At 34.7% G+C, this 24,178-nt stretch overlaps 1 protein-coding gene across 2 annotated transcripts in view; it reads right to left on the bottom strand.

Moving 5' to 3' along the window:
* Positions 1–1,355: 1,355 nt before the first annotated feature.
* Positions 1,356–24,178, bottom strand: part of LOC145252699 (uncharacterized) — a 75,378-nt gene continuing 52,555 nt past the window's right edge. For both annotated transcript variants that reach the window (XM_080112523.1, XM_080112522.1), the window contains exon 2: positions 1,356–17,873. In XM_080112523.1, the coding sequence (XP_079968649.1) occupies positions 10,127–17,089 (6,963 nt within the window). In that variant the 5' untranslated portion in view covers positions 17,090–17,873 and the 3' untranslated portion in view covers positions 1,356–10,126. The remainder of the gene's footprint in view (positions 17,874–24,178) is intronic.

A 24,178-nucleotide genomic window follows, 5' to 3' on the forward strand; every position in this document is an offset into this window, starting at 1 on the left:
GGACTAATAAAATTTGTCCATTTGGAAGATACAATGTTCCATACTGTAGTTATAACTACGGCTATGACAACAGCATCTTCTTTTCATTGTTTTGACTCTCGAGTGTGTATCCGTTGATATCATATGCTTTTATATAGAGCAATGTGGTTATCGGTTGATTAACTGTGTCTAATTGTATCGGATATATAGTGAAAAGAATATGCTGTTGTCATAGCCCTAGTTATGACCCACTTGAGTGTTCCCATAAATATCCAGTTAGATACGATACCTCTTAGACAGTATTTTTTTTATGTTCATAGATTGACAGTTGATCATCTCAAGTAATTTTTTTCTGGTGTGGTCATAGATTATCTCTATATTCCAACCGATGGGTAGGGGTTGTAATTGATTTTCTGAATGTCTTGTAGGCAGTTGAGTTTGTGTGTCTTTCAGAAATAAATGAACCCTGAGGCTCTAAGTTATTAGACTTATGTTTTGATTTGGATGAGCTAAGAAGTCTCATGTGCCAGTCCTTCAGTAGAAGGAAACGAGTATCATTAAAATCTAGGGGGAAAAAAAAAATCTTTGTTGCTGATTTTAAACTGAAATAATTATTTTATTTGGAAGGAGAATTCTTTTGTTGCAGTACTGACTATGGGCACAACTGAGATTCACAATTGGAGTTGAGAGCCAACTCTAGACCAGCAAACAAGCATATAATCCTAGCCTGCTCACTGAATGCACACAGACGTAAATTCATAGTAAGTAACAATTTTTTAAGAGTTGACGTATTACATGCAGGGGAGATAGTGCACAGATATTTGACTGAGGTAGAATTGCTGATCCATTCATTAATTTTTTTATGTTAAAAACATCAATACGCAAAATCATTTTCACTGAAAAAATAAAAATAAAAAACAAGTCCTGCAAAATAAAATTGAATAAAAATAACAGAATTTAAAATAGAATTCACTTTCAAATCTCTTAAGATAATTAGGATTTTGAACATGTGTGCAGTCCAAGTTAAGAATCAACATTTTTTTCCAGCATTATACAAGACATAGCAGAAAAAAAAACAAAATACTTCTCAATATTCATTTATTTATATCTTCATCAACATTGGTCATCTCCATAAAAAAAAAAAAAAAGTTATATTCATGTTTTTTTTTTTTTTAATCTTGAATTTAAAAAATTAATTTATATGAAAAAACACACATGGGGAAAGAGGAAAATAAAAAAAAATTTTTTTTAATCTATGTATATATCATTACTACAATAACTAAAAAAAATTTTTTAATTAAAATATTAAGGCAGGAATGTCAAACATTAATATTTCGAAACTGGTACAATAGAAGAAAAGACAGAAAATACATAAATATTTTTTTAATAATTTTTTTTTGTTTAATTTCATTTATTTTAAATATATTTTTGTTGAGATTCAACAGTCGTTCATTATTAATAATGGATTACAAAAAAAAAACAACTTTTTTTTAATTGCTAGCTGACCATTTTCATATCAACACCGAACGTTTTCGGCCATTGACATAACAATCCAAACTACATTTCCTGGACAAATACAACAACCATTGAATAAATAATGTGATGGTGGTGGGGGCTTAGACCTCTTTGAGGAGAGAGGGAGTGCTAGTAGATTTTGATCTACAGTCATGAATGCTTGGAAACAAATGGAAATTTCAGGGTGGGAATTCCCAACCTGATCCCATTTTTTTTTTTTTTTTTTTTTTTTTTTTTTTTTTTAGTTTTTTTTCAATTAGTTGTAGAAATTTTGTTGTTCTTATAAATCAGGGGGAAAAAAAAGTGAACAGATTCAAATGACCTCTTCAAATCACAACTAGTTGAGGGTCACAGCAGCAGAAATTCAAAGACAGTTACAGTGGATAATATATTATTACATACTAGCGGGGGTACCCGGCGTTGCCCGAGTGTTTGTTTCCGGGACGGGGGGGGGGGAGTTTTAAAAAATGTTATGGTAGGTAAGTAGGAAGGATCAAACCCGGAGTCATGAGTAAAAGTAGGAAAATAAAGTGTGAAAAAAAACAAAAAAAAAACATCTGCAACGTTAACAGTTCGGCCACCAAGAAAAGTCCATTCCAGTTGTTTAGGAAAAAAAAAAAAAAAAAAAAACGACTACGGTAGGTCGGCGCGAACGTGAAAATATAATGTGAATTTTCCAGCACGCTAACCACTACGCCATAGAGCACTGCAGCTTAGTTTAGTGATTTTAAATAACTTCACATGAAAGAACTATGAAGCCAAACCGGTGTTCTCTTCTCAACTGTTCCTTGTGAACGATCCCCAAACGGTGTTAAGTGGTGGCAGGGGGAGGAGGAATTTATTAGAGAGAAAATATTTTACCACTTCCATTGATCTTAACCGATTTTGGCCGTGACTTCTCAGCAGAAAAAGTATAGAAATCTAAGATTATCGAGGAATTTGAGAAATAATAAGCCTATAACACACCTCAGATATTGTTCTGTCGTTTGTGCATATTATATTTGCATGAAATATCTTGATTTTTGATCCTATTAAGGTCAAAATCAGGCGGGGAAAAATGAGTTCATTTTATTTATATAGAGATTAAGATTCTCATATCTTTGTAGCATGGGTGATAGTGTTAGCAGTTTAATTTCAAATCTCAGCTTGAAGCATTTGCCCACCTAGTCACGTTGAAGAGCGGTAATACAGCAAAACTGGTCAATTAATCTAATCTATAAAATTATATCAGCCTGATTTTAAAAGTTAAATCTAAATAGCATTTAACTGACAAATCAAACTGACTAGCTAATTTTCATTTGTTATCGTACTATGTTATTTTAAATATAAACTAACAACACTTCACTATAATTTATTTCTTTTAAAGTTCAGTAGTCGCTAATATAAAGTTTTTCTTAAAAAAAAATCACCTCTGAAGAAAAATCAGGAATAACTTATTCTTTTAATAAGAATTAGCATTCTTTATTTGCATTTTTAGCTGATATACTAAACATTAAAAAAAAAAGATTATAGAACATAGAAATATTTCCAAAATAAATAATTTGAACATAATCCCATGCAATGCGAGGTCAATACAGCTATCTTTTTTAAACTTAAATACTGAATCCAACTAAAAAATCATGGCTATATAATAGAAATATTGGGTTTAGTCAAAAAGTTTGTTTTTTTTGGACGCCATCTTTCTGGCCTAATTAAATTGTTATATATTCATATTCCTAAAATCCTGTAATTTTTTTTTTTTTTTTTTTTTTTACTTGTGAGTCATCACAAATTAAGGCCCAAAAGCCACTCGAGGATAAGGGTTAATGAATGTGAGATGGTAATGTAGCAAGTATGTTGAGGTCAGTGTGTTAATAGGCCTCCAAGCAGAGGAGTTTTTATATTTTTGCTTGTATTTCAGGCCTTGAAATGGAAGATCAAGCAGAGCACTACCAACATCCGATGCTTTTTTTACTACAAAAAAGGAAAAAAAAAGAAAAGCTAGAAAAACCTGCATGAAGATATACAATGCATATGGGAAGAATGCCATTACAGAACGGATGAGCAGATATGGTTTGCTTGATTCTGAAAAGGAAATTTTTTTTTAATAAAAGATATTCTGCCAGTCAAAGATTGACAGCAATCAAGTGAAAGTCATAGCTGAATAAGATTGCTGTTTGACAATCAGACAAATCACATTTTCCAAACTTTTAAATTGAGCGTGAAAAATGAATTGCATAAACTACTTGATGTTTGGATTCCTCCTTCCTAAAAACCCTTTTGGCCTATCCAATATTTACAAAACAAATTTGAACATAACATGGGCAATAGAGCTAGTGTATAGTCATTCACAGACAGCTGTTTTAACAAGTGTTCATGGTGAGATTTGAAACCCAAATGCTCAGTCACATTTACATGTGATCAACAGTCAAATTATCTACTGTGTAAACAAACTTGCGATCGACAGTAGAGGAAATTATAACTTGTATTTTCATTACATACTTTTACCACACTACAATTAGAGGATCTATTCTTTACGGATCTTTGCTTCATGCTAATTAGAAACTGCTATGTCCTCTACAAGAAAGTACATATTAGTGATGAGCTGATTACAATATCCCCCCCCCTCCTGGTTCCGATAAAATTCTTGATTCTGATGCAAATTACTGATTCCAATTCTTTTAAAACCTTTAGTTATAGAGTTGTGGATTTCATTTTTTATTTTATATATGTGCATACATTTTCACAAACGTCAAAAAAAAAAAAAAAAAAACAATTGTTGAGGGATGATTCTAGTTTCATTGGTAGTTTAAATTCATTTTTTTTGTATCATTAGTACCAGCAATGGATAATAACATTTTAAACAAAAACAAAAATATTTAAAAGAATCGTTTTTGGCATTGGAAAATAGGCAAAAATTTATCCAATTCCAATACCTTAAAAAGTTCAAATTTTTTGCTTCAACATTAGTATGTATAAAATCCTTAAATCATATCTATAGGAGATTTAAAGATTTCATATATACTTATCGGAATTGTAGTTTAATAATAAAAAGAACATGGCACAAGGTTAAGATTAGTTACTGCAAAATAGTGCAAATTCAAAAAAATTCAGGCTTCCTTGCTTTAATTTTAGAGTAATCAGCCACTGACCCTGGCATTCCTCTAATGAAGAAACTGGTGTCTGGGATGTCTAATTTCACATCTTTCAGCCTTCTGCTCTTTTTCCATAAAAGGAAAAAGCCATCCTCTTCTACTTTCAAGCAGGGATGGGGAATTTAAAACTTGCTACTAATTCGTCTTCTGACAAAAATAATTAAAAATGTTGTAGAATTTTTGAGATGACGACTGATGTTTACCTAGCATTTACATCAGTTATGTTACAAATCCTTGATCACAAGGACCTGTGGCGTAATGGATATCAGTGCTGAATGATAGTTAGTTCTAAGTAACAATTTTCTAGAGGTTGAAGTTTCAAATCTCAGCACAGGCAATATTAAGAATACAATTCAACTGGGTCATGGTCGACAGAATAGAAGCAAGCTATCCCCAGGGATTAAATAAAGAGTTCCGTTCAAAATTGCATACAGATTTCTGACTTCAATAAAATGCATATGAAGAAGGTTGAAGGCTACAAGAGTCGAAACATTGTGATAACATCCAAGATGAGAACAGTAGTCCGAATAATCCAAACTAATTAATAACAATTAATTCAGGTGAAAAGTCTTGATTTTTCATCAGATATTTAGCATGAAGGTTTTTTTTTTGTTTTTTAATACAAATCAATTAAAACTTACAATTAATTACACATTACAGGCCAGTAGGTGCTCATTTTTTTTATTTTCAATTTCAAATTCAATTGGTAAAATACCCCAACACACAACAAGCCATCTAAAGAGACAGAAAATATTTGCATCTACATTAAAAATCTAAATGTTTGTCAAAGGCCTCTTTAGACCTGGATATGGTAGTCATTGTCACAGCCTCCTCTGGCAGGTTGTTCCATACAGCAAAAACATGGACAATGAATACTGTATTTCTTCTATTGAGACAAAAGGAATGGTGGTACATCTATTGCAGGTTCCCATGGACACTGAAACTTGGCTCCAAGATTAAAATCCTCTCAAAAAAGGTAGATTCACAATGTTTCAACAGTTCTAGTTTCATGCCTTCTTCACATGCCATTTGTGAGAGTTGGTAACTTTCTGAAAATTCAAATATATGCTTTAGTTCATTGTTTGATTCTTGCCTTTTTTTTATGAAAATCGCTCTAGACAAGGCATGAAGCCACTTGGTATAAGGAGCTAAAAAAAAAAAAAATTCAAGGCCAAGAATTAGCCATGGATAAATGTTATATAGATAGATTTTAATGTATAAAACAATTCTTCCCCCTTTGTCAGAAACATAGCTTATGGAATGTGATGTTATTTATTCTATGCCTTTTAAGTATCTTATATAAAATAATTTTTTCATAAATATTTTCATCAGGAATTGAACTTGCATCCTTCATTTTAATATCCATTAATTTATCCTCCTTCATCCAGAAGAACATATCAGAGATACTGTATAAAGCCTACAATCTTGAACATTCTTAGTTTGCTCCAGTAGACTAAATAACAAGTTCAGTTTAAGACATCCTAGAAGATCAATGACTGCAATAAAGCATATATGAAGACTGAAGAACACTGCCATTTGTTTTGTTTGACTAAAAGTCAAGAGAAAAGGGCAATGGTTGTTGCCAGTGATGAATCAATAGTAAGCAGCAGTTGCAATAATGCAAAATTATTTGTAATGATTATCAAAAAAGATGGAGAGTACTGAGCATTTGGGGAGACTTGTTATCACTCAAGACTCCCGGTAACACCACTGGTTATTGTCAGTAATCTAATGATGACCTGTGTGAGAACTCCTAGTGAGCTGATAATAACTAGCTGTACTTATCCAGTGTTGTCCGGGTTTCAGTGAATTTTAGTTTTAAATTTTCATTTGTTTGCACATTTTTTTTTAATTTAAGGTAAACAACACCTATCATATTCTTCAACTTAATTATCCTCCCAATTTTTACTTTTAGAGGATTCAAAAATATGTCTGCACTAAACTATTTTTTTAAATAGATTGTGGTGAAAAACATTATATTGTCAGTAACAGTACAAATGAAAATTGCTAATCAGAAGCAAAGTTTGATTTGTTGACTCATAAGGTATATTATTGCTAATAATATGGTACAACAATAACAAATGAAAATTGGCTAATCTGAAGCAAAGTTTGATTTGTCAGCTTAAATCCTATTTGGGTCTGATTTCTAAAATCTGAAAATATGTTAGATAATATGAACAATGATAAACAGAAGTCAACCAGTTTTAACATTCATAGATTTTTTTTTCTTCCTGAATTGCCAATATTTGTTTCCATAACTAATGCCCCATACTGGTCCTATGACTTTTTGGGGGAAAGAATCACAGATCAGACTGTGTCAGTTGGAAAGAGATTCTCGTATGTCACATGAGGTGAGAATTTAATCACACACACTTATTCTAAAAACAGTTTCATCCTGGAAACAGTGTTTTTCTTTCAGATTAAACAAAGAAATTTACTGGGTTTTTTGGGTTTTTTTCTAAAAAGGTAAAAGCACTAACTTGATGCAACTTGGATTGTAACCATTTTGGGCAGACGTTAATGACTCCATCTTTATCTCCTTCATAATGTAATACAAGAGTCGGAAAGTGGAAATTGAAAAGCCAGTGTCCTAGATGAACACACTGCAAAAAATGCCTAGGCAGCCCCGTCAGCATTCCCTGGTAGAGGTGCCTCGAGTAATTAACAAATTAAATCTTTCTTAGAAAGAGAAAGCATGGCCTGGCAGGGTGGATCTCCTAAAATTGCACAGAACCAAATCTCAGTCAACGGGAAACAATACATCTCAACAATTGCTGAGACTGTTGGTTTTGGTGCTGAGGAAAACGAAGAAGACATTAATGACCCCTTCCATTTTATTCCCTATAAAAATTGTTTTTAAGTTATAAAAAAAAAAAAAAAAAAAAAAAATGGCTATTACTGACTAGGCAATAAATTTTCAGATCATATAAAAATATTTAATCTGATTAAAAAAAGTAATTTAATTTTTAGTAGGGAGGAAAAGGGGTCAAGTTTATATGTAGGTTTATTATCAATGATAATCTCCATATTTGTTTGCTTAATCTTTAGTTAAAACGAGCAAGGCTACCTAAATTCATTAAAAAAAAAGAACCATAATCTGAAAATTTAGTGCGTAAATTAACTTTTTTTATCACCACTACCAAGAACATTTCTTTCTTTATGTTCATAAAATCAAATGAAATTTCCATGAACATCCTGAAGACATTGCTATAGAACTGCTACCCTGCAGACTGCAGCATGGTTGTCTTAAAGTCAAACATGAACAAATAGTTGTTGAGGCAGCCACTTAAGTAATCAAATATTGTCCATTTCATTCATCACATTCAAGCCTCTCATAATATTATTCAACATCTAACAATCTAATTAACTCTTATCCTCAAATAGCTTTTGAACCTGTGTAAGTTATTTTTTAATAGAAATCACTCCAACCAAGGCATAAAGGCATTTAACGAAAAAGAAAAGAATGATTATTGCAAAGACAAGAGATACCTATTCACCTTATTCTTGAAAAAGCATAGGTTATATAACTAGGAGGATAACAGTCAGCAGAAAGAGAGTTCTACAAGCCTGCAGTTCTTGGAAAGCAATTACTGAAATAGCAAACTATATGATAAGGTATAAAAACAGTGAATTGATGGAGACCACTAGATCAACAAGTCAAATGAGCTGGAACAAAGGAAGCAGACACTTTCAAAGAACACATTCTATAATAAAAAGCTTCAAACTAGCAACATCACTTTGTGAGAGAGAAAGGATGCAGAAAAGACAGGATGAGGCCCAATCAAATTGCAGATAGGTTTCTGCATTTTATCAAGAACCTTCGAATGGGACAGATTCACCAACTCAAATATAAAACAGCAATGTGACTCGTTAGTGTGAAAAAAAAAATTTAAAAATTAGCAAAAATTAATAATCTAGAAATTTAGAACACAGTCAATAAAGAAAATTTCATTTTTTTTTTTTTTAATTTAAATAAAAAAAATTTTGACAGATGGAAGAATGTAGTATCTATCTGCCAATTTTTGTTTTCTTTTTTGTTCATTTGTTTAATTTTTGTTCAATCCTCAAAATTCTAAACAATATTGCGGCAAATATCATCAAATATTTTAACCATGAAAATAATACACTGGTAAAAACAGGAAATGAAATGTTCAACCATCCCTTCCTAAAGATAAGGCTGTTAAATTATTGCCTCAAAAATGAGAAAAGGGTATATCCAAAGAATTTCGGCATCACATAAGATGCTAGTGGTTGGGGAGGAATCCTAAAAACAGGATATAATAATATATGTACGCATAAAAAAAAATTAAAAAAAAAAAAAAATCGCCTTGTGTTCCAAATTTCTCTTTTTGCAACTGCTGGGTTATTTATTTGTCTTGCAATGCTTGAAACAAACTGCATCATTCTGTAATAACATTGAATAGAATTTCTATATGAGAATGAAAGATTGTTATAATTGATTGAATTCAAATTCTTCCTGAAACAAGGCAATGGGGAGGAGGGAAAGTGTTTTAAATTTTACCCCACAAAAAGATATTGTGAAACAAGACATCCAGCTCAGGTTTTTAAATGAATATTTATAAGAAAAATTCTTTAAAGTATTATTTGGATCATACAGACAAGGGACTATACTGTGGCCTCAAAAAATTAACGCCCATTATTTTAAAGTTTGGAAGCCTAGAAGAAAAAGGAATTTTATAAAACAAAAAAAGATAATTTCGTATTTACTTTTTCTTGCCGACTAGAAACTCAATTTGTCTTGTTTTCGTTTTGTCTGTTTAGGTTTTTTTTTTTGTAATAAATACATTTATACTAAAATATATTTGTGTGATTTATCTATACATCAAAATGTTGTGTACATAAAAAATTATTCAACAAATAAAGCAGATGTAAAAGTTCAATTGAATATCGTCCGAGTTACGTTGCGCAAACATTGCAAAATATGTCCAGTCATAATGAGGAATAATTCTATGTAATACATCTGAATTTTTACACAATGGAAAAACACTTGTGAATCCTTATTTCACTCAAGGAAGGATTTAAAACTAGGTGGCGTAATGGCTGTAATGCCTGTCAATCCGTACGGTGGATATGTCCTGCTCATAGAAAGAAATATAATCAATTAAACAGTTTGTTTTCTTCTTTCACACAACTCTACTATCGGTGCTTATTTAAAATTAAACCTATTTTCAAGACAAAAATACAGAAAAATGTTTTAAAAGATTTTACATGGAACAAAGATGTCATATTCCAAAAATTACATAGATTGATCAATTTTTTACTAAGAAAATAAAATTTTATGAGGAAGCGATACGTTATGTTTTCATCTGCCATGTTTTATAAATTAAGGGGGAGACAACTCAATTCGAACTATCAAGATCAAAATCAATTTAGGTGTTTTATGTTCATACATAAAGACTTTTCTGCAATTTATTTATTTTTTTTTTTTAATAAGTTTAATTATAAACAAGTATCCGACTATCTCCTCCCCACTTTTCTTAATCCGTTGTTAGGAATGTTCTATCCGTCGCATGTGTCTGCATATGAGATCGGAAGGCACATTTGCCAATAAGGACATCGCCACACTGGTTGCAATCTATCGCTTTCCGGTTCTTCCTGTGCAGGGAAAGACAGCTCAAATATGCAAATGTCTCTAGACACGCGTCACACTTGTAAGGTGTGGCCCCTGTATGGGTGCGCATATGCACTGTGAGTGCAGATTTTTGTGTGAATCTCTTGCTGCAGCACGTGCATGGAAAGGGACGTTCGCCCGTGTGGGTTCTCATGTGGGTGACGAGGTTGCGTGAGATTGAGAACGTCTTGCTGCACCAATCACACTTGTAAGGTTTTTCCCCAGTATGCACCCGTTGGTGCACTGTCAGGTCACTGGAAAGGCGGAATGTTTTCAGGCACCATCTGCATAGGTAAGGACGTTCACCACTGTGGATGCGTAGGTGGGCAACTAATCGTGAATTCTGCATGAAGGATTTTCCACACACCTGACATGGATGGGGTCGATTGCTGTCACTTGCACGAACCGAAGATGGATTTGGTGATGGAGATTGTTGTTGATCCTCTACCGCAGCATTGCGAGCACCTCGTCTTGTGGATGCTGGTTTTTTCTTTGTGGGGATACGGTTTACGTTTTCAGTTGGTTCAATTTTACAAGAATTTACTGCGAGTTTATTGTATATGGAATTTAAGTTCTTCTTTGATCGGCCCCGGATTAGTTGACTAAATGAAGTCGATTTATCGTGGTGCTTCATGTGAACTTTTAAGCTGTGCGAATATGCAAAACTGTCACCGCACTGCACACATACGTAGGGACGCAGTCCAGTGTGTGTTCGTAGATGCACAGTGAGGGCGGACTTTTGCGTGAAACGCTTGCTGCAGTGTTGGCACGGAAAGGGCCTTTCTCCTGTATGGGTTCGAAGGTGGGCCGTCAGGTTGCGTGAAATAGAAAACGCCTTCGGACAGAATGTGCACTGGTACGGACGCTCGCCAGTATGTGTTCGAACATGCACCGTCAGGTCACTTCGCACCCGAAACGCTTTCGGACAAGAATCGCACCGATAAGGCCTTTCACCCGTGTGAATGCGGTAATGCGCGTTCAGGTGCGCTCGTTGGCTGAATGACTTGCTGCACACGTTGCAAACTTCACATCCTTGCAATGAACCGTCCTCCATTTCGGGAAGTTCTGACACGCTTTGTGGATCCGACACTTCCACCGACCCAACGATTTCTTTGCTAAACCCTTCCATCGGCACATCTGTTTCAAGTATGTTTGAACTGGATCTGGAACGTTTCGGCCTTTTTTTATTCCGCAAATTGATTCTATCAGTGATGCGGTATTGCGTCGTCTGCGATTGATAATTATTCAGAACGTTTTCTGACACAACCTCATTAGTTACAGAATCGTTTTGGTCTAAGTCTGCTACAACCGAACTTGCTTTCATCTCTGCCAATTCGCAAGATTTTTTTTCATCACAGGATGGTAGATATTCTTCTAATGGCTTGGTAGAGTTCAAGAGAGCATTGCTTGTCGCTCCCAGCTGATTACTGTTAGAATATCTTGAACGCCGTCCTCGGTTCGCATTTAATGGTTTGTGTATTCGACGATGAACGCTAAGCATATTGGCACGAGCAAAAGTCTGATCACATTCACCACATTTGAAAACTTTGCCAGCTGCCGATTGGTCACCCTGTCCCTTACTGCTACCGTCATCATCTGTGCTATGATGCTGCTTCCAGTGTGCGTTGAGGCTGTAAGAATACGCGAACGTTTCGTCGCAGTGCTGACACTTGAATGGTTTAGCACCGGTGTGTGTTCTGATATGCACAGTGAGTGCAGATTTCTGCGTGAATTGTTTAGTGCAGTAACCACACTTAAACGGACGATCACCTGTATGGATTCGCATATGTGCAGTAAGATTGCGTGAAACAGAGAAACTGTGACCACACACTTGACATTTGAAAGGTCGTTCATCCGTCGTGCTGCAACGATGAGTCTTCAAATCATTTGCGAGAGTGAAAGCCTTCTTGCAAAACTTACACAGAAATGGTTTTTCATCTCTGTGGAGTCGACTGTGAACTTCCAGGAGGCATTTCTGAGTGAAAACTTTTCCACAATCGTCACACGAATAAAAACAATTGGCAGCGTTAGCAATTTCCTCTGTTTGTTGGAACTGTTCTTCTTTTATATCTTCGCTATGGTTAGTGACGGGGATATTCAAATCCACACCAGATGGAAAATATGCCATGGTCTCCGGTGTGACTGTCTTGGAAACTTTGGATTTTCTTCGGCGACTGCTAGAAGCTTGATGTTGCGGAAGGGTCGATTGAACATTCTCAGTGTGGAGAATTGGCGCAGCAAATTGGGCTGATTGTCCTTTATCATCATCATCATCATCTTCACCGTTAGTCAAGGCTTTGAACTTGAGAGATTCCATTATATTGACAACTTCAGGCTCCATTTTGATAGCAATCGCAGCATCATTATTATAACTAACAGCATCCTTTTTATTGGAGACGGCAGACTGATTTTTATCGAAACGTTCTGTATTCTTGTAACCATGGTTACCTTTGATAGTCGATATATCATAATCCAGGATTGAGGATTCTGCAGTTTTGACCTTTGAATTTAGAGTCACATCATCATAGCTTTGGGATTTATCCGAATGATTTTTCATGTGGACCACTAAGTGTGCAGAGTCCGCAAAAGCTTGCTTACAAATTGTGCAGCAGAATTCGCTCTCCTCAAACTGGTTGTTATTATGACGTTGTTTATGCTGTCGGAGGCCTGAAGAGTGAGCAAATGATTGTGGACAGCGTTCGCATTTGAAGGGCTTTGAGCCTGTATGAATACGTTGGTGTACAGTGAGCGCTGATTTCTGGGAGAAGCGTTTGGCACAGATGTTGCACTGGAATGGTCGCTCACCAGTATGCACCCTCATGTGAGTTGACAGGTTTCGTAGCACAGTGAATGTTTTGTCGCAGACTTTACAGTGGTATGGCCGATAACCGGTGTGGATGCGGGTGTGCACGTTAAGGTCGTTGGACACGCGGAACGCTTTTTGGCACCAGGTGCACTTATAAGGTTTTTCACCAGTGTGAATGCGAAGATGCACAATAAGCTGGTGACGCTGGTTGAATGTGCGATTGCAGAACGTACAGGAAAAATTGCTGTCATTTGCAGTTACCGTTCCAATTGGGTCAGAAAGCTTTACACCTTTCTTGTTCTTTTTGACGATATTGTTTTGAACGACAACACGATTACCCCTTTTACGTCTAGCTCTTCGTCTTTTAACTTGACTCATAACTACTTGATTTTCAGAGTCTTTTGAATCCATTCTTATACCAGAATTTTCTGCTTGGTACTCAGAGGGAGAAAGAATTCCTCCTCCCACTTTTAACACTGGTGCTAAGTGGCTCTTGCCATCATTGGAACCATTCTCAGTTTCAGACTGTAAGTCATGAACTCTGGGATCAACCGAAGAATTATTCTGAAATCTTATTTTGTAGGAGATTTTCTGATGAGATAGTTTCAAATGGGTTAAGTAGAATGGATAGCGCCTGAACGATTGGTGACAATGCTGACATTTAAATGGCTTCAATCGGTACTGGAGAGAATGCTTAAACTTCTGATGAATGATTAAGTTGAATGCAAAAACAAATCCTTTATGGCAATGACTGCATTTGAATTGTTTCTTCGATTTATGTATTCTCTGGTGAACAACACGTGCCATTTCTTTTGTGAACATCTTGCAACAATATTGGCACGTATATTTACGTTTTTTCTTCCAGTGATCCGTGACATGTTTGTTAAGGTTCTTCCACAAATCGTAACTTTTCCGGCAATACCAGCAGATATAAGTCTTTAGCTTCTTTTTAACTTTCCGTGAAATCATTGCATGATGCCGCCGGGAAAGATGTTTGGCATATTTTAGATAAGAACTCAACTTCCCACCAAAGCCACCATCCTGAGTGCCATTATTTGGCAAGGTTTGTTCGGAATTGAGCAAGGTGTCAGTGGCTGGATTCAGGCTGTCATCAAAGATCTTATCCAGCTCTTCTCCACACGCAGCAAATTGCGTGTTATATCTTTCTTGTGAAAACTGGTCATGGATTGATTCTGATTTAATTTGCAGCATTTCATCAGGGATGAAGTTACTGGTCTGCCCAGAATTATCTTCCTTGCTTTCTAACTTGATGCACCGATCATCTAATTTGGAAACGACGTCAGGGTTCGGCAACAGGTCAGAATAATCAAGGTTTTGTATTGGTTCATCTTTAATTTTGGAACAAAAATCAGAAACTAAATCGTTAGTTTTGGATTTGGATTTTGCAACTGCTGCTTTCTTCCTGGAGTTCTTCTTAAGCTTTGTTTTTGCAGGTGGGGTCTCTATTTTGCTAGCATTTGTATCGACTGGCCCTGTCTGTGGTTTATTAATATCTGCAGGTTTTTCTTCGAGAAGTGATAAATCGAATCTGCCGTTCACCTCCTTGTGCGTTTTCATGTGTTGCGCCATGGTGCATGCCCCGGTATACATACCTTCACAATATTGGCAACGATAAAACTTGGCATTGCGCAGATGAGAATTAAGTACATAGGAGTAAGAGAACGTTGTGCCGCAAGCTTTGCAAAGATAGGGTTTCTCACCAGTGTGTATTCGGCTGTGTGTACGCAGTGCACTCTGTTGCGTGAACGACTTGCTGCATGTTTCGCATTTGTATGGACGCTCACCAGTGTGGATGCGCAAGTGTGCAACAAGGTTGCGTGAAATTGCAAATCCGCGATTGCAAAACTTGCACTTATAAGGACGCTCACCTGTATGCGTCCTTGCATGAACCTTCAAGTCATACTGGCGGCTGCACTGTTTCCCGCACTCAGTACACATGAACGAGTTTGAGCTCTTTGAGTGCTTATCCAAGTGTTCAGAAAACAGCTCCGAATCACAGAACACCATGCCACAAAGTTTACACTTGTACGTCTGCAATGTAGAAGGGTAGCTATTCGATGGAGGTGCAGGAGGAGGAGGGAGAGAAGGGGTTTCTGTCGTGACTGCTGTTGTAGGGGTGCCAGTGTCGGTCAGTAGATCTATCTGCGAATTTTTCATCATTGACATAATTGAAGGCATTGAGGATGACCCTATCATTGTGGATGAAGAAGGCATTAAAGAACCGGGCATGCAATCTGATTCTTGGGGTTCATTCAATGCCTGAGAGTTTGTAGGATCAATCGAATTGGAGAAAAGAAGATCGGCATTTTCATTGTTGTCACTGCTCAAAATCGAAGTTGACGCTGTTGAAGGCAATGATTTTAGAGCATCATTCAGGGCAGATGTGTAAATGTCCTGGTCAAAGAGTGAAGCAATGTCCAGTTTACTGTCAATGAGGCATGAAGACTTGGAACCCTCTTGTTTGATGGGACTGCAATCATGGGGTTTCAAATCATAACCGGATTGAAAAACAGGGTTAGTCGATTGCTTCTCATCGTTCTGTCCTAGTGCTATATTCCTGTCATCATGGTAGCTAAAACTAGATAAATCACTGTTTGGATAGTCTTCCCAGCCAACACTGTTATTCTGGTCTCCTGGAAAGCAAGACTTCTTGGATGGATTATTTTCTACGTAAAATGATCCATTCAAATTTGGCGAGGAAAAGGAGCCAGTTTCTGCATTGTCTTGAATTTCCTTGACTTTTTCGGTAATTGATGCCAAACTTCCAAAGATGTTCTCACTGTTGGTCTTTATTGATGCTGTTGGATCAACACCGAGGGGCGACTGAAAGGTTGGACTTTCCATTTCATCTTGATCTGAAACCGATGAATGATGCTTCAAGCGACCAAAAATATGATCAGAAGATAATTTGGTAGTCTGATAGCCCCTCAGAAGACTGGGCGGCTGATACAACTTTGCTGCCGATCCGAAAGTAACAGTGGAATGCTCTTGGCTGCCAACCTTAAAGTGGCGTTGACCGTTGCTTACCTGTGTGACACCAAGTGATTTCGCAATGATTTCTCGCAAGTTGTTATATATCGAAGAGGTTTCGTTGGAATCTGTTTCTTTTGCAGAGGTTAAAGACGAAGGGTCAAAAGCATTTTTTCTACTACGAGTGCGACTACCAACCGAGGTTCCAGCTTCTATTTTTATCGTACTCTCAGTTGTCAGCATTTGTGAGGATACAGGTCCGGCTTCTTTGTTATCGTCGCTTTTCTCTGAGTCACTTTCCTCGTTGTGAGACTTCCAGTGTTCAGCGAGGACCTCGATCTGATCAAATCCCTTTGAACAAATCGAGCATGTGTAGAGGTGCTCCTCCTTTGGTTGGGTGTAGTCAGAAAATCCTAGTGTCATTTCCTGCTTAATCGGTTCACGCTTTCTTCGGTTTCCTCTGCTACTTCGACGGCCACCACGGCTACTGCGTTTGCAGTTTAGTAAGTGACTAGAAATAAGTGTGGGTGTTGGATTAGGGGTCACCAACGGAGCACTGATATTTGCGCTAATATCCTGACTGCTGCTGCCGTTTTGTGACGACTCACGGGTGTGTTCTTTAAGATGCATTTTGAAACTGTTGGAATATGCAAATTGCTTTGCACAAAAAATGCATTGGAATGGTTTGTCGCCCGTATGTATTCGTGTGTGAACGTTAAGCGCCGATTTCTGTGTAAAAGCTTTGCCGCACAACGAACATACGAAAGGGCGCTCACCAGTGTGGATGCGTGTGTGCGCTGTGAGATTGCGCGAGACTGCGAATGCCTGGTCGCAGAATTTGCACTTGTAAGGTTTCTCCCCCGTGTGTGTTCGGATATGCACTTTGAGGTCGGACGCCGTTCGAAATGCCCGGTTGCACTGCGAGCAGATGTGTGTCTTTGCACCCGTGTGCATTTTTAAGTGCAACTCAAGACGAGACTTGTTGGGAAATTCTTTGCTGCAAAACGTGCAAATGAATGCAGATTCACCCATTCTTGCTAATAATGTGGCGAAAATTTATCAGAAAAGTGCAAGTTCAAGAAAATAATTTGAGTGTGGAGAACGTGTAAATTTCATTAAAAGAAAAAAAAAATTGCGTACTATATATATATATATATATATATATATATATATATATATGTGTGTGTGTGTGTGTGCCTGGCTGTAAAAATTTCTAGGTTAATGTCTGGAGATGCGTCTAAAAATCACTGGGAGAGATGCACCTTCAGTTTTTGTTAAGACATCCATCAAGGAGAAAGAAAACTCTGATGTAAAGCCTGAGGGCTACAGTTGGCTCTGTCTTGTGACAATCATTTGCACCAACTGAGGTTAGCAGTGACTCCAAAAAGTGTGGATGGTCCTACACAAGGCTTCTTCACTAAACAAATCATCAGTGTGGATTTTAGACAACTTAGTTGCCTGAACTTTATACGTCTGGATTCGATGGGAGAGTCTACATATATTTGGGATATATATCTTAATAGTAGCAGCAGTATAATGCAATTTCATAAGCTTAAAAGATAGAAAAGAATATTATTTATCCTTCAAAAGTAAGCTGCTAATGGCTATTTTTTTTTTTTTTTTTTTGCAAGTGACATAATTTTACAATGGGGGCGGGGGGTGGAGGGTAATAAAATCAGCCACCATTGAGATTTTGTTGGTCTGGCATTGTATCAAAATTTCTTATTCCAGTTTGTAAATTCACCATTTTGATGCCATCTCATCTGGTATAGAGACAAGTATTAAAGTCAGTGAAAGCATCAATTCATGGTTTGATCTGAAAAATAGAGAAAAAGACAAGATTAGAGAGACAGCAAAAGAACTTTCCTAAGATCAATAATGTATTAAAACTTAGTTATTAAGTGGACATTTTTAGTATAAGAGTCAAAGTATTAGTTATTAAGTGGATGTTTTCAGTATAAGAGTCAAAATGACCATTTTCTTTTTCTAATTATATCAGAAAAGTCATAAAATTGATTCAAATACCTCACATTGAAAGAAATAACATGTTTAATTATTGCATATAAGATTCCTCTTTATGTAAAAAAAAAAAAAAAAAAAAAAAAAAAATGACATACAAAATTCAAATTTTATATTCCAGACATGCTAAAATGTATTAATAAGCTACATCTATTATACTAAAAACTTGCAGGAATTACAACTATATCCTTGTTCGTGATACATAATGCAAACCCATGATATTATTGTAGCTTAAGTTGAAACATACTTGAAGTAGTTTCAAGATATATCTGGTTCTATTTCCAAAACCCTTGTAGAAGTCTGTGGCATATTTCCATTTTATGGACGTCTAGCACAAATTAAGACCCCACAATATTTTTGCATCATTAGGTGTATCAGAATTTTTGACACTCCCTAACACGAAACTGCGAATAAAATATAAAAAAACTCGTAATTTCTCTTAAAAGTGGGTTATTTATTTTCTTTGTCGATTATACTTCCAAAATAAACTATTAAAGTTGTATAAAAAGTAATAGAAATATCATTTTTTTTATTTTTAAAAAAAAAAAAAAAAAAAAAAAAAAAAAAACTAATGAAATTAATTGAATGTTACAAGTTCAGTATTTTTCAATTTTTAAACTTTAAAAATCTATCAAAATTTTTCTATTGATTCTATTTTTACGATATTTTCAGGGTCAATGTAAAATTTTATACTCTTTCCAATAAACCGAATATATTTTAGACAAACGTTTTTTTTTTAAATTCACGCCCCCTCCCATTTTGAAATGTCTATTAAAAAGTAAATAATTTGCTCATCAAAGTTTTATCTATCACAAATTGAAGATACAAGATCAATAAATAATATATTCAAATTTAAAACAAAAATGTGTTTTTTTTTTTAGAAATTTACCTGTAAAGTCCGAAGTTTAAAACCTTTTTTTTTTTTTAAACCACATTGTTTTTTTTTTGTTTTTTTAAATGAAACCTTGGTCCTTGCTCCTTTAATTGAAAAAATAAAAAAATTAGGGTTTGAATCACATTTTTCGAGTAGTTATAAGCTTGGAAAGACAGGGGGTCGAATTATTCAATATTTTTCATGCAGTTTCTGACACACCTATTGCATCATCTTTAGAGAAAAGATACTACACTTTGATCCAAGTCCAAAAGTCTAGAAAGCGTATTTTAGTATTTACTTCCCTCTCATCATAGGAAGATGCAACAAGATCAGAAGATGGGGACTAAAAAGAGGGCAAGCACTCTGGCTTATAAAAATGTTGGAGCAATCTTGTTGGAACTTCTCAGGAGGGGTGCACCAGGTGATTAGCAATAAACTAACCTTTTTTCAAAGAACGTAGGTAAAACCTTGGAAGGAGGACTTCCTAGTATTGCAAAAAAACGTACCTCAGCTCAAGAGAAAAATGATCTCAAATAAAATAAACCAGACTGTCGGACTGAATGCTAAGAATGTATTCGGCACCTAGTATGAAAAGCAATAGCACCGTTAAAGTTAGGTGACTCCCTTCACCTTAAAGAGTGTATTTTAGTTTGACAGAATAATGACAGCAGATGAAATTTTTAAAATTACTTGCATCTGTTGTAATCAGGCAATCCCATCTTTCAAAAAAGTTGGTGGGTGGGGTGATAGCATAGATACAAACATGAAATTATCTTTGAACATAAAAGTATTATATAGATATGAGTTGATCAACATTCCTTTCTGAAGGGCTTTTCTATTTTTATATAGTGTTAACAGGCAGCCTGGAGTTGCCCCGTCATAAAATAAGTTTAAATATATTTTAATTTATGCGGATTTTTTATTTATTATTATCGAGCCAATTTTCTATCAGTTATGATATTGTGTCCAATATATAGTTATGATTTCAGAAGTTTAAAAAAAAAAAAAAATGACTTGGGTGCCATCAATTAGAATCAAAACCAAAGCATATAAGCTTTGAATTCTCTATATATCAAGTTTCAAGTCTGTAAACCAAAAATTGACAGTAGTTTTGTAAAGACTGTTCCACACACAGACAAAGTGACTTCTATACATATAGATTAATAAAAAGTGAAAATCGCATTCCAAGTAAAATCATTTTGATACACGTACATAACGCACATAAATAATATTCTCGGCAAAAATTATAGAGTAGAAGGTTGACTAAAACTTTTTATCTTCTTCTATCTATCTATTCTATCAATCTTTCTTTCTATATAAAATGAACTCATTTTTTCTCTTCTTCTTCTCTTCTCTATCTTTTCTCTTCTATCTATCTATATAAAATGAACTCATTTTTCTCCTTTCTTCTATCTATCTATCTTCTTCTTCTATCTATCTATATAAAATGAACTCATTTTTTCTCCTGTGATTTTGACCTTAATAGGATTAAAAATCAAGAAATTGCATGCAAATGTAATATGCACAAACTGCAGCACAATATCTGAGGTGTGTTATAGGCTTATTACCTCTCCACTTCCTTGCTAATCGAAGATTCCTATATTTTTTTTCGTTGAGAGCTCACTGCCAAAATCGGTTAGGATCAATGCAAATAGTAAAATTTTTTCTCTCTAATAAATTCCTCCTTCCCCCACCACCCATTTACACCATTACGTGATCATTCACAAGGGACAGTTACGAACGAACACCGGTTTCAATTTTCTGTACTTCGTAGTTGTTTAAAAAAATTGGAATGGAATTTCACCGTGCCTTTCCATTCGATACTTTTTATTGGGTGAAACGCACCACGCTTACTTTTACGTTGCTTAATTACCATTTATTTCCCAACATTTATACACTAAAAAAGAAAAGATCCTTTCCATTTTTTTTTAAATAAACATATAATACATCATTTCCGTTTTATTTTGTTTGATGCTTTTTTTTCTGTTTCCGTTTTTCCGATTTTTTTTTTTTAAGTTTAACATCGTTTTTTTTTTTTTAATTTAAACAGGGTTATTACTTCGCTTATTCTTTATTTTACCCCCCTCCCTTACACACACACACACACACACACACACACACACACACACACACACCCGGCAAACACCGGGTACCCCCGCTAATTAAATATAAAAATAAGTCTTATATTTTTCCGATTCACAATTGATAAAAGCCATAAGGCAGCGAAAATAATTCAGTCATTCATTTAAACAAGTAAAAATTGAACTTCAATAAGCTTGATTTTTACTCGTAATCAAACTTGATCATTTTCTTTTTCTCATTTTAGTAAGGATATTATTTCTGTGGGATACATAAGTATATCAAGGAGTTTTTACTTTTGATTTTTACTTGTGACCAAGCATCGGCATTTTTCTTATATACTTTAATAACACAAAATACACATTAAAATATACCTAAGTTCAGAGATTGAGTTATGTTTGCACAAAATTATTCTAATCTACATATTAATACAATGTGTGTTATTTTCTGTGTCATGTCTACATTTTTTTTCTTCCGAGTGACTGGTTTAATTGTTATGACCTTCCATTTCATGTAATAAATAATTTTACCAAGAATTCTTCATAAGTTTCGATTTCAGTTCCGATTATAGCTGAAGGAACTCAAGTATATATATATATATATATATATATATATATATTCTTTCATAAGTTTTGGTTTAAGCTGATGCACCCAAGTAATATGGATATATTTTTTTTATTTTTGAAATCACAACTTTATAATATACTGGCAACCTAATATATGTAGTGGTAGTTATGGTTGTGACCTAAGAGATTATGAGTAGTCTAGTGTGTGTATGCGTACACTCATCAAAAATTTAAGACCACTTGAAAATCTTTAAAAAGAAACCTTTTTTTTTTACGGATAGATTTTAAACTCCTTCCACTTAAAGGGATATCAATTCTACAAAATTGTACGAAAATTGTATGAAAACATTCAACAACCAAATTTAATGAGTTCTACCTCCACGTGTGTGTGTAATTTATATATATATATATATATATATATATATATATATATATATATATATATATAGAGAGAGAGAGAGAGAGAGAGATTTAAAATTAGATATGTGTAAATGTTTATATGATTCAAACACTACTGTGTTTAAATATATGATTAAGTGGCAGTTTTAGTCGTTTAGAACCGCTTTAAAGCTTCACCACTCACCCATTTTTCGACCAAATTTCAAACAATTATTATAGTTTATAGATCACCTTCTCAGCTATATTGTGAAAACAAATTTTCAGTTTTCGTTCAGTAAAAACAAAAGTTATGAATTTTCTGATGTTTAAAATCATCAAGGTATGTAAGGCTGTGAGAGACGCTTTTTATGACTGATTTCCATAGCAACTGTCACGAAAAGAGAAGTAACTCGTGAAACAGACAGAATGAAAGCATGAAAGGGAGATAATTTGGGGTATTGTATTGAAAGCAGACGAGTGTCATACATTGTTTTATATATGTGTTTATGGGGGGGGGGAGAAGACTTAAATTAAACAAAGAACAAGTGAATTTATTGGAAACCTGGAAAAATCATTGATTACAATAGAAAAATGCGAGCATGAAAAGTAATATGGTTAAGTTTAAATATGGAAAAGTAAAGGACTAATGGTTAAAACTGGAAAAGAAAAGGACAAAATATTCTAGTAAAAAATATAATAAATTTATAATTTAAAATATTGCAGCATTAAGAACTTTTTTTAAAATTCAATTTATAACATTATATAATCAATTCTTAATGCTGTAATATTTTAAATTATAAATTTATTATACTTTTTACTGGAATATTTTGTCCTTTTCTTTTCCAGTTTTAACAACTAGTCCTTTACTTTTCCATGCTTAAGCTTATCCATATTACTTTTCATGCTCGCATTTTTCTATTGTAATGTTTGTATGTTTAAAATCAACTCCTGAACTAATCTATAATTATGAATTTTAGAAGATACCTACCAGGTATAAGAAGTCATGATATGAACGCTATTTAGTTTCATATGAAAAGAACAAAAAAAAAGTAGATGCCTATTATGAAAATTCAGACACTTCAGATTTTTGTGAAACTGTAACAATAAGGATTAAACATTAATAAATAAATATTCCCCACATTTCAGGTTCCTTTTCAGTATTTTAAGAAAAGTTTTTAGGGGAGGCATGATACACAACTTCCATTAAAAATTCAAATATTTCAGATTTGTATCCATGGTCGTTAGACACTAATGAAGCAAGTGTTACTGAATTTTAATTTCTTAAAATCCCTTACATTTTAGACATTTCCTAAAATCAAAATCATGTAATGAATTTAGGTCAAAATTGGAATTGTGTTCTAGACATAAGTTTAGTATCATTATATCGAAATAACGGTACATAAAAGTGGAGCAAAATTAATTTTACCTGTCCTAGGATAATTATTCTCATATATATGAGGTGCCTTCAATAAGTCTTCAGACGTTTTCATATGTGCATATTTTTTTAATAGTGCGCACATGAAACTCTAGTCTCTTTCGAAGTAATCTCCGCTGGCTGCAATGAACTTGTACCATTCCAACAACTTCTGGAAGGCCTTATAGAAGTCCTCTTGTGTGAGCGTATTAATGACCCTTATCACAACCTCTTTCATCTCCTTAATTGTTTCATAACAGCCTCTTAGGTTTACCTTGAGTTTAGGGAATAACCAAAAGTCACAGGGAGCAAGGGTGAGGAACTGTCTTCATGTCCATCTTGGTTGAATAGTCTGCGACAAGGATGGAGTTGTAGACTACACTCTTTAGACAAACTTCACACAAATCTTCCACATTTTCAGTTCCTTGCAAGTAATTGTATGTGCAGTTCCCACACTGACATCAAACTGAGCACTTACTGTCTCTATAGACACACAACAGTCCTTATCCATGAAATTCTTTATTTGACCAATCAACTCTGCTGTTCTGACTTCCTTACTCCTCCCACACCTCATCATCCCTCACAGGCTCTACATATATCAACTATCTTCCTTTGTCATAATATTTACTAGGACTTATACTTGAATGTTTAAGACATACAATCAAGGAGTTGACTCTGGGCATCAGCAGACCACTGTATAGCATATTAGCTACACCTCCTCAGCGTTGCTCACGATCAATTGAAATCAATTTAGTTTTTATTTGTTTTGACATTTTTAAGTTTAAGATAGA

The sequence above is a fragment of the Euprymna scolopes genome, chromosome 29 (assembly GCF_053919585.1).
Source record: "Euprymna scolopes isolate OS-2025 chromosome 29, ASM5391958v1, whole genome shotgun sequence".
Classification (NCBI taxonomy): domain Eukaryota; kingdom Metazoa; phylum Mollusca; class Cephalopoda; order Sepiida; family Sepiolidae; genus Euprymna; species Euprymna scolopes.